The 13,981-nt window shown below is 44.5% G+C and overlaps 1 protein-coding gene across 1 annotated transcript in view; it reads left to right on the top strand.

Moving 5' to 3' along the window:
- Positions 1-13,981, top strand: part of PNPO (pyridoxamine 5'-phosphate oxidase) — a 34,057-nt gene that overhangs the window by 7,939 nt on the left and 12,137 nt on the right. Inside the window, exons 2-3 of the mRNA XM_018565593.1 lie at positions 9,674-9,798; positions 9,912-10,011. Of these exons, the coding sequence (XP_018421095.1) occupies positions 9,674-9,798; positions 9,912-10,011 (225 nt within the window). The remainder of the gene's footprint in view (positions 1-9,673; positions 9,799-9,911; positions 10,012-13,981) is intronic.

Raw genomic sequence — 13,981 nt, 5'->3', positions numbered from 1 at the left:
CCCTATTGAGTACCTTAAAGTAGAACTATGGGGTTAGGGCTTTTCCCCATAGTACATCTTGCAGTATACTGAGGCGCCGCAGCTGAAGCGGATCCCGACAATTATGTCTCGATCCGCCCAGCTGTGTGAGTGACAGCCGGCTCTGCCTATCTAGAGGCAGAGCCAGCTGTAATCGCCCCCTCCCCCTTCCGTTCCGCCAGTCAACGCTGGAGGATCGGAGCAGGGAGGGGGGAATCCAGTCCCTCTGCCGTGACAGGATCGAGAAGTGAGCGAACGCCGGTATGTGTTTGCTCAATTCCCGATCTACTGAGCCGACCTGTGACAGTTTCATTGTCACAGGTCGGCCGGAACTATGAGTGAAAAGCACTCACCTCATAGTTCTCCTTTTAAGACGTGGGTCCAGTCATTTCTTGCCAATGACAGTTCCTGTCAAGGATATCCCAGTGTTTAAGGACCCTGAGGATAAGAGACTGGAAACCCTTTCTAAGGCTTTGTTCTCCCTGTTGGGCCCTGCCCTTCAACCTATCATTGCTGTTATGTCTGTCTGACAAACCTTGGGTGTCTTCTCCAAGGACATGTCCAAAGACCCTATCCTTACTGATCACTCAGTTCTCCAACAATCGGAACTCATGCCTGCTGCCCTGCACTTCTCAATGTGCTTGTTGATATTATAGTTCTCATATCCAGGATGGGCCTTGTCTTGCCTGTGCACATGCTGAGGACCCTTGGCTGAAATGCTGTTCAGTGGAGCACTACTAGCGCCTAGAGTACCTGTTGTGTGAGCCCTTTAAAGGTGAACGTCTCTTTTGCATCTCCCTAGAAAACTTTATCAAGGATGTCACAGAGGGAAAGAGCACTGTTTTGCCTCAACAAAAGAAAGCTAATCCTTAGGTCTGTAAAGCATCTGCCCCTGATGCCAAGAAAAGCACCTTCCATGTCTTCCAATTGATAATGTGTGGACCCGGAAGAGTAGTCTATCAGGACCCTTGTCCCAGGTTGGGCATGGACCTCCTAACATGGACAAAAAAAAAACTGGACAGCTTTGTCTTCAGGTCCAGGGATTGTCTGGCAATTGTAGTGGATGCTCTGATAACTCCATGGGATCAGTTCAGCCTTATCTAATGGTTTTCCTCTCCTAAAGCTCCTTCCTCAACTGCTCTGCATGGACATTTATGTCTCAAGGATTGGTTTACCACCCTGCTTCATGGTCACTGGCTTTAATAGCATGGCTGTTGGAGCCCAGGTCCTAAGGCAGGGGTGGGGAACCTCCAGCCCTCCAGCTGTTGTGAAACTTCAAATCCCGTGAGGCATTGCAAGATTCTCACAGCCACAGGCATGATTCCCAGAGACGGATGCATCATGGGATTTGTAGTTTCACCACAGCTGGAGGACCAGAGCTTCCCGGTCCTAAGGAAAAGGAGACTTTCCATTTTTGTTATTCCTACACTCCTAAAAGCTAGCACATCCACCTCCTAAAAAAAGTCTACCATTGCACCTGGAAAGCCTAGTTTGCATGGTGCAAGGCAAGGGGAATTTCACCCCAGAAAATACTCAGAGGGACATATCCTGACCTTCCTCCAGTCTGGGCTGGATCAATGTCTGGTCTATTAAAGGCCAGATTGCCTGCTTCTTATTTCCTTAATGAAAGCCTTTGTACGGAGTGTTGCTCACATCGCTCTACCTGTATGTTTAGCTGTGTCTTGGTGGCATAGTAACTTGGTCTATCGGCTCTTCAAAAACTGCCCTTTGAACCTGTCAGGGATCTGCCTTTGTTCTCTTGCAGCCACAAGATTGTTTTTCTTGTTGCTATTACCTCAGCCAATTTGATTGTATCAGCATCCCTCTCTTGTAGAGAAGCTTTTCTTGTTCTACACAGGAACACGGTTGTCTTGAGGCCTAGGGCCTCTCTTCGCTCTAAGGTGGTCCAAGGTTCTTTTCACTGTAATCAGAACTGCCCCAGTACATTCCAAGATTTCTCTCCATTGTTTGAATGTGGTGTGAGCTGCTCAGGTTTATCTCTTGGCCACCTCTCCCTTCTGGCTGATTTACTTACTTTTTGTAATTTCAGATGTCCCTGTGGGGGACAGCCTGCCTCTCTCCTACCATTTTTAGGTGACTTTGGCAGCTCATCATCAAATCCTTTGGGCTTATGGACAATTTTCCACCTTTTCCTGTTAAGTCACATGCTACAAAGTCAGTTAGATGCCGGATGCTGAAAAGCCCACGAGGCACTGTGTCCCAGATTTGCAAGGCTGCCACCTGGTCTTTAGTTTACAGGTTCTCTAAGTTCTACCAGGTGGATGTTCAGGTCTCAGTTGACGCAAGCATCAGGGCTAAGGTCCTACAGGCAGCTGTTATGCTGTGGATATCCCAGTTTTACTGTTCTTGAGAGCCTGTTGGCGTGTTCACAGATGTGTTTGCAACCTCTCAGTTGGGCAGGTCTTGGACTTTCCATACATCTCAGAATTCTTCTGACCCAAGCATCGGGCTTGAGGTCCTACAGACAGTTGTTGAGCTGTGGATATCCCAGTTTTTTACTGGTCTTGTGGGACTCTTGGCGTGTTAATAGCTGTGTTTCTGACCTCTAAGTTGGACAGCTCTTGGACTTCCCATACGTCTCAGAATTCTTCTGACCATGTGTGCCTTAATGAACAATTAGGAAAATAAGACTTTTGACTTGCAATAAAATCATTTTCTTGGAGTTCATTAACCCTTTCGCTGCCAAGGACTCTGGCCGCAATTCAGGATGGCCGAGCGGTGTTCCGATCCGAGTCGCTGTCATCCTGTCAGTTTTTGGATGACAGCGGCTCTGTGTAGCGTGGCCGAGTGGGGGATCGTTAAATATCAATGATGTTTAACGATCCCTCTGTGCAGTGATCCCTCGATATTGCCATGCGTTGTGATCTTTGTGTTGCAATAAATATACGCCTGTATCATTTTAACACCAACACAGCGTGAAAAAATTTTTTTTAACATAAGTTGCTTATTTACAGTTTTGCGTACCGTAATTTTTTTACCTTTTCGCAAAAAGGCGCAATTTCAAATTTGCAAATATTTGTTATTTATTAACTCAATACAGTTTTATTTTTTAGATTTAGTCTGAAAATTATTATTTTTTTGTGCGCTGATACTGATTTGACACATGACTCTCTGTTGATGCATGCAAGTAGAACAATAGTGTGTTTTATCAATTGAATTGTGTATTTTTATCGGTTTAATATTAATTTGAGAAACTTTTGCGCAATTATCGCAGGGCCTACAAATTTAGTATCACCATCTTTTTATTCTACCGGGCCTGCGCTTTCAGAAAATATATGCTTTGGGGGGGTCTTTTACAAACGCTAGCAACGCAGCAGTTGAAAATCAAATCAATGGGAAAAAATTGAAGAAAATTCAAAAATGGCTTGGCCAGCTGATTTGAAAAATGTTCCGGAGGGCTTGGCAGCGAAAGGGTTAAGGGACACAAGTTCCACCCCTCTTGTGATCACTCCTACTACTGCTATCGTATGAAATTGAAGCTTAGTGAGAGTGGTTATGGTGGCTGACCTTTTTTTTTTTTTGCCACTGCCCAATTCTCCTGTAGGCAGCAATATAACCCATATGTATCAGAATTTTTTTTTCTGACCCTGTGTCCCTTAATGAACTCCAAGAAAAGGTCAACAAAATCCAAATGTTTTCATCATGTCTGCATGTTTCTCATTCAGTTTTGCAGCATTCTCTGCATAGCAGGAATGCTAATATGTCAAGTTTTCTCTGCTGTCTCTCCTTCCCCAGCTCTGTCTTTGCATTTTTCTCCCTTTCATGTGCCTATTTACTCATTGAGGGGAAAAAATGAAAGCGCACAGTAAAGAGAGAAGAAAGCATTTCCCTGTGATTAGTGAAACTGGCAGCATTTGAAAAACAGCCCGATACCAGTGCAGGGCAGAACGATTTCTATAATGCTCTTCAGCTCTGCCGTAAAAGTGACATTGCAATTGACATGGAAGTGTGGGGGTGGCAAAAAAGCCCCTCATCTTATACAAAATAAAAATCTGGGTCAATTATTAATGTATGTACATTAAGTTTAAATCACCTACTACTAGCTACATAATAGTCGCTCATAATATTGATACACATTCATTCTACTGCAGTTGTTCTGTAATGTAGAAGACATTTTATGCTTCATCCGAGGAGCCTCCTTGGTTCTAATGAGTGTCAGGAAAGTACCCCAGCAAGTATGGCCAAATGGGTAACTTGTACCGACTTCCGCTGAGTTTTTGTGTACTTTATACTTTCTGTTGGTCTGCTGCGTATGCAGGGAGATATCCCGCAATATTCCACAGTAAGCAATGTGCACTGTGCTGGATTATGTAGATGCTACCCCCTTGCATGTCAGCAGACATTGCATTATGCTCATTTGCATGATCCCTCCAGTTTTTGTAATGGCATCGAAGAAAAAAATTGCCTTCAGGGAAAAAAATGTCATCTTGCCAGCACCATGTTATACAAAATCAGATAGGCTATGGGGATACTGTGTTTTTTTTCACACACGTGACTCTCTGTTGATGCATGCAAGTAGAACAATTGTGCCTGCAAGCTAAGGAAAAAAAAGAGTTGCAGGGTAACTTCCCTATAAAGGGAAAACATAGCGAGGGGAATTTCTCAAAACTGGAGTAGACAAAATCGGGAGGAGCTGTGTATGGCGACCAATCAGCTTCTCTCCAGTTTGTTCAGTTAAGATTTAAAAATGAAAGATTGGTTGACATGTACAGCTGCCCCATAAAGCAGTTTTTGATGTGATGTTTTTTTATTTATTTACAAGCTTGCTCTTCTAAATTTATTTTTGTAAATGTATTAAAATTGAACTGTAGCCTCCCATTAAAAATATGTGCTGCAAAAATATGTGCGCTTACAATTTTCTCTTATGCCCGGCATACACTGTTCAAATTTGGGCTGTGTGTGGCCCCCGCCTCAAGCACCTGGCTCATCAAAAGTCGATAGACATAGCAGGGGGGAAATTTGCAGCCAATTGGGTGCACTGTTTGGGTATTGGGACAGCAGCAGGCACCGACTGTTGGGGTACAACAGCCCGTCAGGGAAGATTTGCCATCCACGCAATTTAGTCCGGCAAGGGGGGGATTCATCTATCTGCATAGTTCACCGTGGATGGAGGGATCCGTTAGATTAATTGAATAATCAGTGCATGGCAGCTTTCGTCCTGCTTACATTTGTGGGATGCAAAAATTATATTGGGGGTGTGGCTATTAGCATTGCCACTGCTGATTTATAAGTCTGTATCTTGTATCTGGGCACACCTAGTCTTACCCACTGGCTTCTGGATTGACACTACTGCCTCTGCTGCTGAATCCTTCTCATTGTGACCTGCAGTGTCTGGCAGGGGGAAGGCACTTGAAGACAAATGAAGCAGGATTTGGCTCAGTCAGGGGAAGGTCAAGGACGTTGCAGGAGCCTTTAGTTATACAGGCAGTCCCCGAGTTACAAACATCCGACTTACATACGACTCCTACTTACAAACAGAGGCTATTACTGTACAGCAGGTGGTCCCAGGCTACAGCCAAAGTGTACCATGCAGCATTTCAGTAGTTGTAATGCTACTGCGCTCATGCCGATGAGGAGTGCCCGCCTTTTTGGGTCTGGTTCGTAGTACTGTACATTTGGCTCTTGTCAGACATGCAGACGAGGGTTGTCCGCCTCTTCTTCCAGGTCACTGTGAGGTTTTTACTGCAGTCTCTATCCTCATTAGAAAGATGTAATCTCACTTCCTGTCATTTAGACAACAGGAAGTGAGAGGAAATCCACCCCCTAGGAAAGGAAATCCACTCCTGTAAGAGTTATTATGGAAAATAGATATCTCCACTGAAGCTTTATCACCAATCCTTGTTTCACGACAACCCAACATTTTCAAAATCCACAGGGTCAGAAAGTGAGGTGAAATCATCTGAACAGGGGCACTTTGAAGTTACTGGCTGGGGATAGGTGGTGCCTTCCCATCAACCAGGGAATCCTTCTTTGTCTGGTGTGTCCTTATATTTGGGGTGTTATTCTAGACTGTTCCCACCTAGTTGGGGCATAATTCTGTCAGCCGGTGTACTGACCGGTAGGGCTGCAGCTAACGATTATTTTCATAATCGATTAGTTAGCCGATTATTAAGTTCGATTAATCGGATTTTAAAAAAAAAGGCTCCAGTGATGGACTACTAGTTTCTATTGAGATTGTAGTCCATCACGGGAGCAAGCTTGGCGCGGTGGAAGTAAAAAAAGAGTGTAGTGTGCAATATAGTACATTATACAGCGGCGCAGTACAGAATACCAGCAGCTATAGAGGAATGTAGCAATAGTACATTATACTATAATGTACTATTGCTAGGATTTGTAGTCCTCTATAGCTGGTGGTATTCTGCAGTGCGCTGTATAATGATTATACTGCGCAATGCAGATTACCACTGACCAGTTATAGAGGAACACCAAATCCCAGCAATAATACATTATACAGGGTGTTTAATATATTATTGCTGGGATTTGTTGTTCCTCTATAGCTGCTGGTGTTCTACAGTGTGCTGCTAAAACAGGTCCTTACCTGTTTCTGAACCCTTGTAAGTCGTGGCGGCGGCGGCGTGCTCTGCGGGCTTGTGTCCGTCTTGTGCGGTGGCCGGGTACGCGTCGTGTGCGCGGTGGGCATGGCGTCCGTGGCGTGCATAGCGTAATCCGTGTATGGAGCTGCGAACAGGCGGGCGTGAGTGGGAAATTTACATTTTAGCCGACGAATCGACGATGGAAAACGCTGACAACGTTTTCCATCGTCTATTTTAATCGACTTAATCTAATAATTGTTGCAGCTCTACAGAATACCAATGTATAATACAGCGGCACACTGCTGAACACCAGCAGCTATAGAGGAACAACAAATCCCAGCAATAATATATTAAACACCCTGTATAATGTATTATTGCTGAGATTTGGTGTTCCTCTATAGCTGATAATGTTCTGCAGTGTGCCGCTTTAAAAAAAAAAAAACCACACACACACAGGCAGCATTAAAAAGCTCCCGGCCGATCTCCACTTACCTTGGTGTTGTCGGCGGGCAGCGGCGTTGATCATGTCGGCGGGCAGCGGCGAATCGGGCAGCTCACCGGGAGGAGAGGGCCAGACACATGTCCTCAGCGTGTGCGTGGCGTAAGCGGCGTCGCGTGAGCGGGTATACCGGCGTAGGCGCGAGCAGCTTAAACGACGTGGGCGTGCAGCGGCGAGCGGGAAATTTGAATTTTAGCCGATGAATCGACGATGGAAAACGTTCGTCGATTTTAATCGACTTAATCGAATAACTGTTGCAGCTCTACTGACCGGACTTCTATTGGATGCCTTCTGTGTGCTTCTAAGTTTAAGTCTACAAAGCTTGAGCCTTTTCTCTCTTCTTATGACTGTCTGTTCCAGTCTGATGGGCATCTGTGTTTTTCAAACTTTCCTCTGGGGATTTGTTTTTTCTGGGTCTGAGCTCTGTTGAGCCATAAATTGTTGGTCTGGTTTTAATCCCATTTTATTGTAGTCCCATTGAGGGACACAGGTAACACCCCTCTGTGTTTCCTGTAGCTAACAAAACTGAGGCATGCTGGGTAGGGGAGGGATTATATTAGGGCTGCAACAACTAATCGACATAATCGATTATTGAAAAAGTTGTCAACTTTTTCAATAATCAATTAATCGGCTTACGATCAGTTGGCCCTGTTCACGGCTCCACACACGCTGCGCGCCGCACCTCCTCCCCAAATCACGCTCACCGCTGCCAGACCCGCCCACCCGCATCCACACTTTACACGACGCACCTCTTTCCCGCCTCACACTCACCGCCCGCCCACACACATCCACAGGGACGCGGGGAGATGTAGTAAGGATGAGCAGGTGGGGGGATGACAGCCGTCGACAGACAGACCCGATCTCAGAAGCAAGTTGCTGGAAGACTGCTCAGGTAAGTCTGCACCCCCCCACATGTGCTCTATAAGGTATTGCTGGGATTTGTATTCCTCTATAGCTGATGGTACATTGTGCTGTATATTATACATAGGAATACAAATCCCAGCAATACATTATACACTGTATATATAATGTACTATTGCTGGGATTTGTTGTACTCCTCTATAGTTGGTGATATTCTGCACTGCGCTGTATAGAGGACTACAAATCCCAGCAATAATACATGACTTCTTTTGGATTAGGATATTTTGTGATATATTTTTATTTATTTGAACTAATGTGAAATGAGTCGCAATATGTCTGTGAAGGTTCTCATTACTCCAGGTCATGGTATATCTGTAAAAAACTCAGACGTTTCACTGGTCATCCAACCAGCTTTGTCAAACAGAGAAAGCTGGTTGGATGACCAGTGAAACTTCTTCAAGAAAAATACAACAAGCCCTGTTGCCTTGACTTAGTTTTTTTTACAGATAATATAGGGCTGCAACAACTAATCGACTAAGTCGATTATAATCGATGATTGATACAGTTGTCAACATTTTCAATCATCGACTAATTGGCTTTTGATTTGTTGGCCCTGTTCACGGCTCCACACACGCCGCGCGCCGCACCTCCTCCCCACCTCACGCTCACCGCCCGCCCAAATCCACGAAAGGCACAGGGACGCGGGGAGAAGAAGTAGAAGTAGTCAGGAGGAACAGGCATGGGAGGATGACAGCCACTAACAGCCATTATGTTAACATGCTGTTTAACAGTGAAGAAGTCTCGTTCTCAGTTTACAGAGTGTGCTTTCTTTTATTTGATCCCAGATTCTCTTTCTTAAAGATCCTTTATAAACTTGAATATTCCTTTGTATTCGATATTAATGTCGCCGGCACATAAACTGAGAACGAGACTTCTTCACTGTTAAACAGCATTATAACATAATCTATATGAGGCTACAATGTCTCACTCGAAGTGAATGATATCTACCTCATGACGACTGATTTGAGCAGTCTCCTCCTTCTCTATATCCTATAACGTTTACAGGTGCATATTCAGGGTATGTTCCACAGGGAGACCCTATGGAAGATGACAGGCAGAAGCACTCAGCACTTTTTTTCTGTATCAGGGGGTTTTTAGGCTAATTATTTATGAGGATCGATCCGCAATTATTTATGTATGTCTGTAACCAAAGAGTTTTTAATGGTGAGAGGTGTTTTGAAGGTGTTGTCCTTAATGTATGTTGTTTCAATGAATTCTTCTAATAAATTTAATTTTTGCATATTGGCTGCTTGTCCGGATCCCTCAGTTGACCGCTACTGACTCGTTACCTTCTAACGAGTTAATCCCCTTTTTCTTTGCACATGATTGTCTGGTCACGGATCGGTCTAAATAAGCAAATATGCAAACCTGAATTAGGGCGTATAATTAGTCGGATCTCCAGGTAGGAACACCAACCCCTTTTCTCTTAATTTGGGCTTGGAGGTGACCTAGCTGTGTTGCTTAACTGCAGCAGCGAAACATCAGGTCTCAATGCTGGCTGTGTGGTAGAACTCTGTAAGTCTGAGCACAGGATGAACAGAAATGCAAGCCCCTTGGCAGGTAAGATCGCTACCACATATATATGTCAACTCTGTTTTTAGCTGTTTACCTTGAGTTCAGCTTTAGCAAAAATGTAATGCATTTAACTTTTGTCACAGTTCTCCCTTTATTTTTTTATTAGGCTTTTGAAGAAAACCACTTAGCCTCTCTCGATCCAATTGCTCAGTTCAGCGCTTGGTTCCAGGAAGTCTTAGAATGCCCAGCCATTGTAGAACCAAATGCCATGTGTCTGGCCACCGCAAGCAGGTACTGATTGACTACATATTCCCCCACTATACCCTTCTCTTTATCCTTTTACTTTTTTGCACCTATTTTTTTACCTTCCTGCACCTCACCTTTGCCTGTGTTTTCCTGTGTAGGGACGGGAAACCCTCTGCCCGTATGGTTCTGTTGAAAGGGTTTGGCTCGGATGGGTTCCGATTCTACACTAACCGGGAGAGCAGAAAAGGGAAAGAGCTGGTGAGGCTTTTGTCTTATAGGTATCAGCTGTTTGTAATGCTTAAAACATATCGTCAAGGCTGCCGGAACACTCCAACCTGCTTGGCTTTTGAGTTTCAGAAACAATGAGACAAATTAATAACGTTGCATGGAAACCGCAATAGAACGAGCAGTGTTTCAGGGGTCAAAGCCATTCAATGGGTGAAACTCGCCTGATAGAGGAGTTTGTCCCCTGAAATGTATGTTGGGCAATCCCTCTGCCATTACACGTGACACATTTTCACCCAGCTGTGCACTTTCCACATTAACAGTGAGGACATATATGAAGGGAGTTGTTTTGTACATTGTGACCTAAAGGTAGGAGATGCAGTTATATCTCATTGTGGGACAGCTGTTCCATATTGGAAATCTCTTATGATTATACAGTTTTTGAAATTTTGGGTGGAAATTAAAATGTCCATGTGACAGCAGCACTGCAATGCTGAAACAGCACCAGACAGACAGGGAGTGTTAGAATAATAAAACATTTTCCTAAAAGTCTTGATTATTAAATCGGCTCCAGATCCTCATACAAAAGCCCAAAACAAAGATACCAAACCAGGCCATGCAGTACCCAGCTGGCAGTACAGGGGAAAACAGTTCAGGTTCCAGATTTTCTACGGTCAGATGGTAAAAGTGCAACAGATTCTACACTAAACTTTGTGAATGGAGGAATCTCCCACTGGGCCAAGCTTCAGTATGTTGCTGGTTGTCCCTGCTGGCTCTCATACACCTGAACAATACCTGCATCCAATCAGATTGTTCAGGTATTTTGACAGCCAGCAGGGCCACTTAGCTAGATACTGAAGCTTGGCCCAGTGGGAGATTCCTCCACCCACACAGTTTTGCGTAGATGAAAGAATCTGTTGCACTTTTTCCATCCGACCATAGAAAATCTGCAGGTAATCTATATGTGTATCGCCAGCTTTAGGTTTATAGCTTACCCCTGGAGAGGTGAACAGGGTCAGAGAGAGAATAAAGGCTGCCTGCCCGCCTCTGTTCCTTAGTGAGAACAATCCACAAAGTTCCAGAAAGTTAAAGTAGGAATTACTTCAGCCTGGAAGGACTAGGCCAGGACATAGAAAATCTAGAAACTTCCAAAAAGCTGCAGGATATCCTTTATCTTGACACCAACACTACAGATTTTGTCACAGTCCAGTAAGCCTACAAAATGTAATTTTTTTATTTTTTATTGTCTTGGCTTCGACTACTCCAGGAAGAGTCAATTACCTAGCATAGCTCCTTTCCTCCTTGCACGTCGTAGCCTTTCCTCTTCTGGGAGTGTCTAAGTACTCTCTGTTCTGGCCCAGGTCCTCCTACCCTCCCTTTAGCACCCCGCACAGCACAAAAACTGCATTTTTTCTGCATGATTGCGGCTACTACTATAGCTGGAATGCCCGGAATCCGCCCAGAATATGACGATTGGACTTTTTTTCCACGACATGTGTTTTCGTACCAGGGATAACGTGCAATTGTGAACAGGATAGAATACATTGGAATGTACTAGATTTTGTGTTTAGCGTGTTTAAGCTAATGTGTGAATGGCGCCTTGAGGAGGGCTGTTGCAGCTCGCTCTGTCCAGCCTCTCTCTGCAGTAGCAGATCACTGCTATCCTGATTCAGCTCATTTCAGCATACTATGGGTTATCTCCTCCCCTCTGACACCATAAGACCACTTTATTCTATAAAAAGAGATTGAGTTCCCCACCCCAGCTGGGTTTTTTTGGGTCCTACATCCAAGCAGGCATTGTGTGCCATAGCATTCAACAGTAAATCCTTATTTGTAAAGACTCTTGAGAAGGCTATTCAGTGAGTCAAGGGGAAAGTAGAAGTTGGTTCCCAAAGAAAAGGAACGCAGCAGCCCTTTCGGACTAAGCAAAGATTTTACAATCAGTTTCAGGATACCAAATCTTATAATGATGAGAGTACCTTCAGTCAGATAAGAAAGTCTCTCGGAGTTCCTGCTTGTGAAGAATCAAAACCAGTAAACCCTTGGAGAAGTCATTGTATGAAGCTTTCAGATGAAACCATTACAGATTATCATGTTAATATTACAGACTGTATGCACAACTGGATGCCTGTCTACACATACCGAAGTGCCCGAAGCATCAACATAATCCACCCTTTGCAAATGGCATTTGCTACTACCAGTTTCACTGTCTACCATTTGGCTGTCCACCGTACCCTGCACCATTTCCAAAGTTCTTTTAGCAGTGGTGGCCCTCCTTAGCCTCAGGATTAGAATTTTCCATTACCTGGACAATTTCCTAATCCTGGAAGAGTCCATACTCCAATTGGAGAACAACAGATGGATAGTGCTTCAGCGTTTTGGCTGGTTAGACTAGGAAAGCATTTTGGTCCAAGTGCAAAATCAACGAGAGGACACATCGTACTCCTCAAGTGATTCAGACTCCTGTCTTGTTTTTGAAGGACTGCTTGAGCTGCCTGGGAAATTTTGACTGAGCATGCCCCTCAGCCCTGAAGACTAGATCACTCTTACATCAGATGCCAGTCTCCAGGGCTGGGTGCAGCATTGTCTGGGAAGACAGGCCCAGGAGCATCGGTTACAGTTTGGTATCTTGTCATTCCCACCTTCTAGAGTTCAGTGCAGCCTTTTTGAAACCACAAACCTTCAGCCATCTTTTCCTCAGTTGTCAACTCAAAAACCTAATGGACAACAAGACTGCTGTTTCTTACATTGCAAGGCAGGTTGGCATTGGGAGTATGCCTCTCCTGAATAAACACAGCAGACATTTTTCAGTAGGTGGACTCACACCTTATGGCTTGACAACATCTTATTTGCCAGGAGCTAAGAACCTGCTGGCAGATTGTCTAAGGCAAATCTTCGTGGACAATTGTAAATCAGAAGTGAAGAGAAAGTATCTTCAGGTGCCATCAAGTGCTTGCTCAGGGTGTATTTTTGGTGATGTGGAATTATCCATTGGCCTATGTCTTCCCCTTTGATTTCCAGGTCCAGAGATCCTCGAGATCCAGTTCAACCATAGTGGTCACCTCTTGGCCAAGAAGGTCCTGTTTCCCACTTCAAGTGGCAGTGAAACCTCTGGGCTTTTTGCCAGTCAGACAGGACCTCCCGGGTAGCATTCCAACCCCTTAAGACAGCATTTAGAGGTATGGATCATAATAAGAGCAGAGTGAATGACTTTGGTTTCTCTCCAGGCATGATCTCCACTTTGATGCAGGTCCAAATATGGTCCACAAATGCTACATACTTCTGGATTTGGGACAAATTTCTGTCTTTTGTAAGAGAAGGCGGCTTTCCTAACCTCCATTACCAGATATCCAAACTTTCTCCAATCTGCTTTGAATAAAGGGAAGTGCCCTTTTTTTTTTTTTTGCATTCTTTACACCAAAATCCAGCCTCTGAAATCTGTTTTGTGCAGCTTTCACCTACAGGGTGGCTCCTTTTGACTTGCAGTTTCTCTTTAGAGCCACCCTGATGTTTGCTCTCCTGCCACTGTGTTTGGCTGATGCTTGTGCAGTAGGGGCTGCTAGTGTTTGGTTGACACATGCGCAGTATGTGCAGCTGCACCAGAGCAGTCCTGTACTACACGTGTCGACCGAACACAGCCTCAAAGCGCATCATGGGCCGATGCTCTGTTCTGCCAAAGCGTGTGCAATGCAGTTCAGGGAGAGCATAAAGTGTCATGGGTCCTGAAGATTTTGAGCTCAGCTGTGCATAGGGTGCGCTGATTGGAGGGACACAGGAGAGACAACTTCAGAGCATATATTCTGTTTTAGCTGCTGGTTGGGTGCAGCTTTTTGTAAAGCGCCAGATAACAGTAAGGGTTTATTACAACTTTTGCCTTCCACGTAGGTCTTTGTTTCCATTATAGAACTTATCTTTAGTTCTGAGAGCTTTTTGTGCAACCGCATTTTGTACCTCTAGAATCGTGTGTCATCTGTGTTTTTCTATATTGGGCTTCTTCACACCA

This window comes from Nanorana parkeri, unplaced genomic scaffold, assembly GCF_000935625.1.
Source record: "Nanorana parkeri isolate BGI_ZX_2015 unplaced genomic scaffold, ASM93562v1 scaffold864, whole genome shotgun sequence".
In the NCBI taxonomy this organism is placed as follows: domain Eukaryota; kingdom Metazoa; phylum Chordata; class Amphibia; order Anura; family Dicroglossidae; genus Nanorana; species Nanorana parkeri.
The sequence above is the reverse complement of the archived record's forward strand: the minus strand, read 5'-3'. Positions and strand labels throughout refer to the sequence as shown.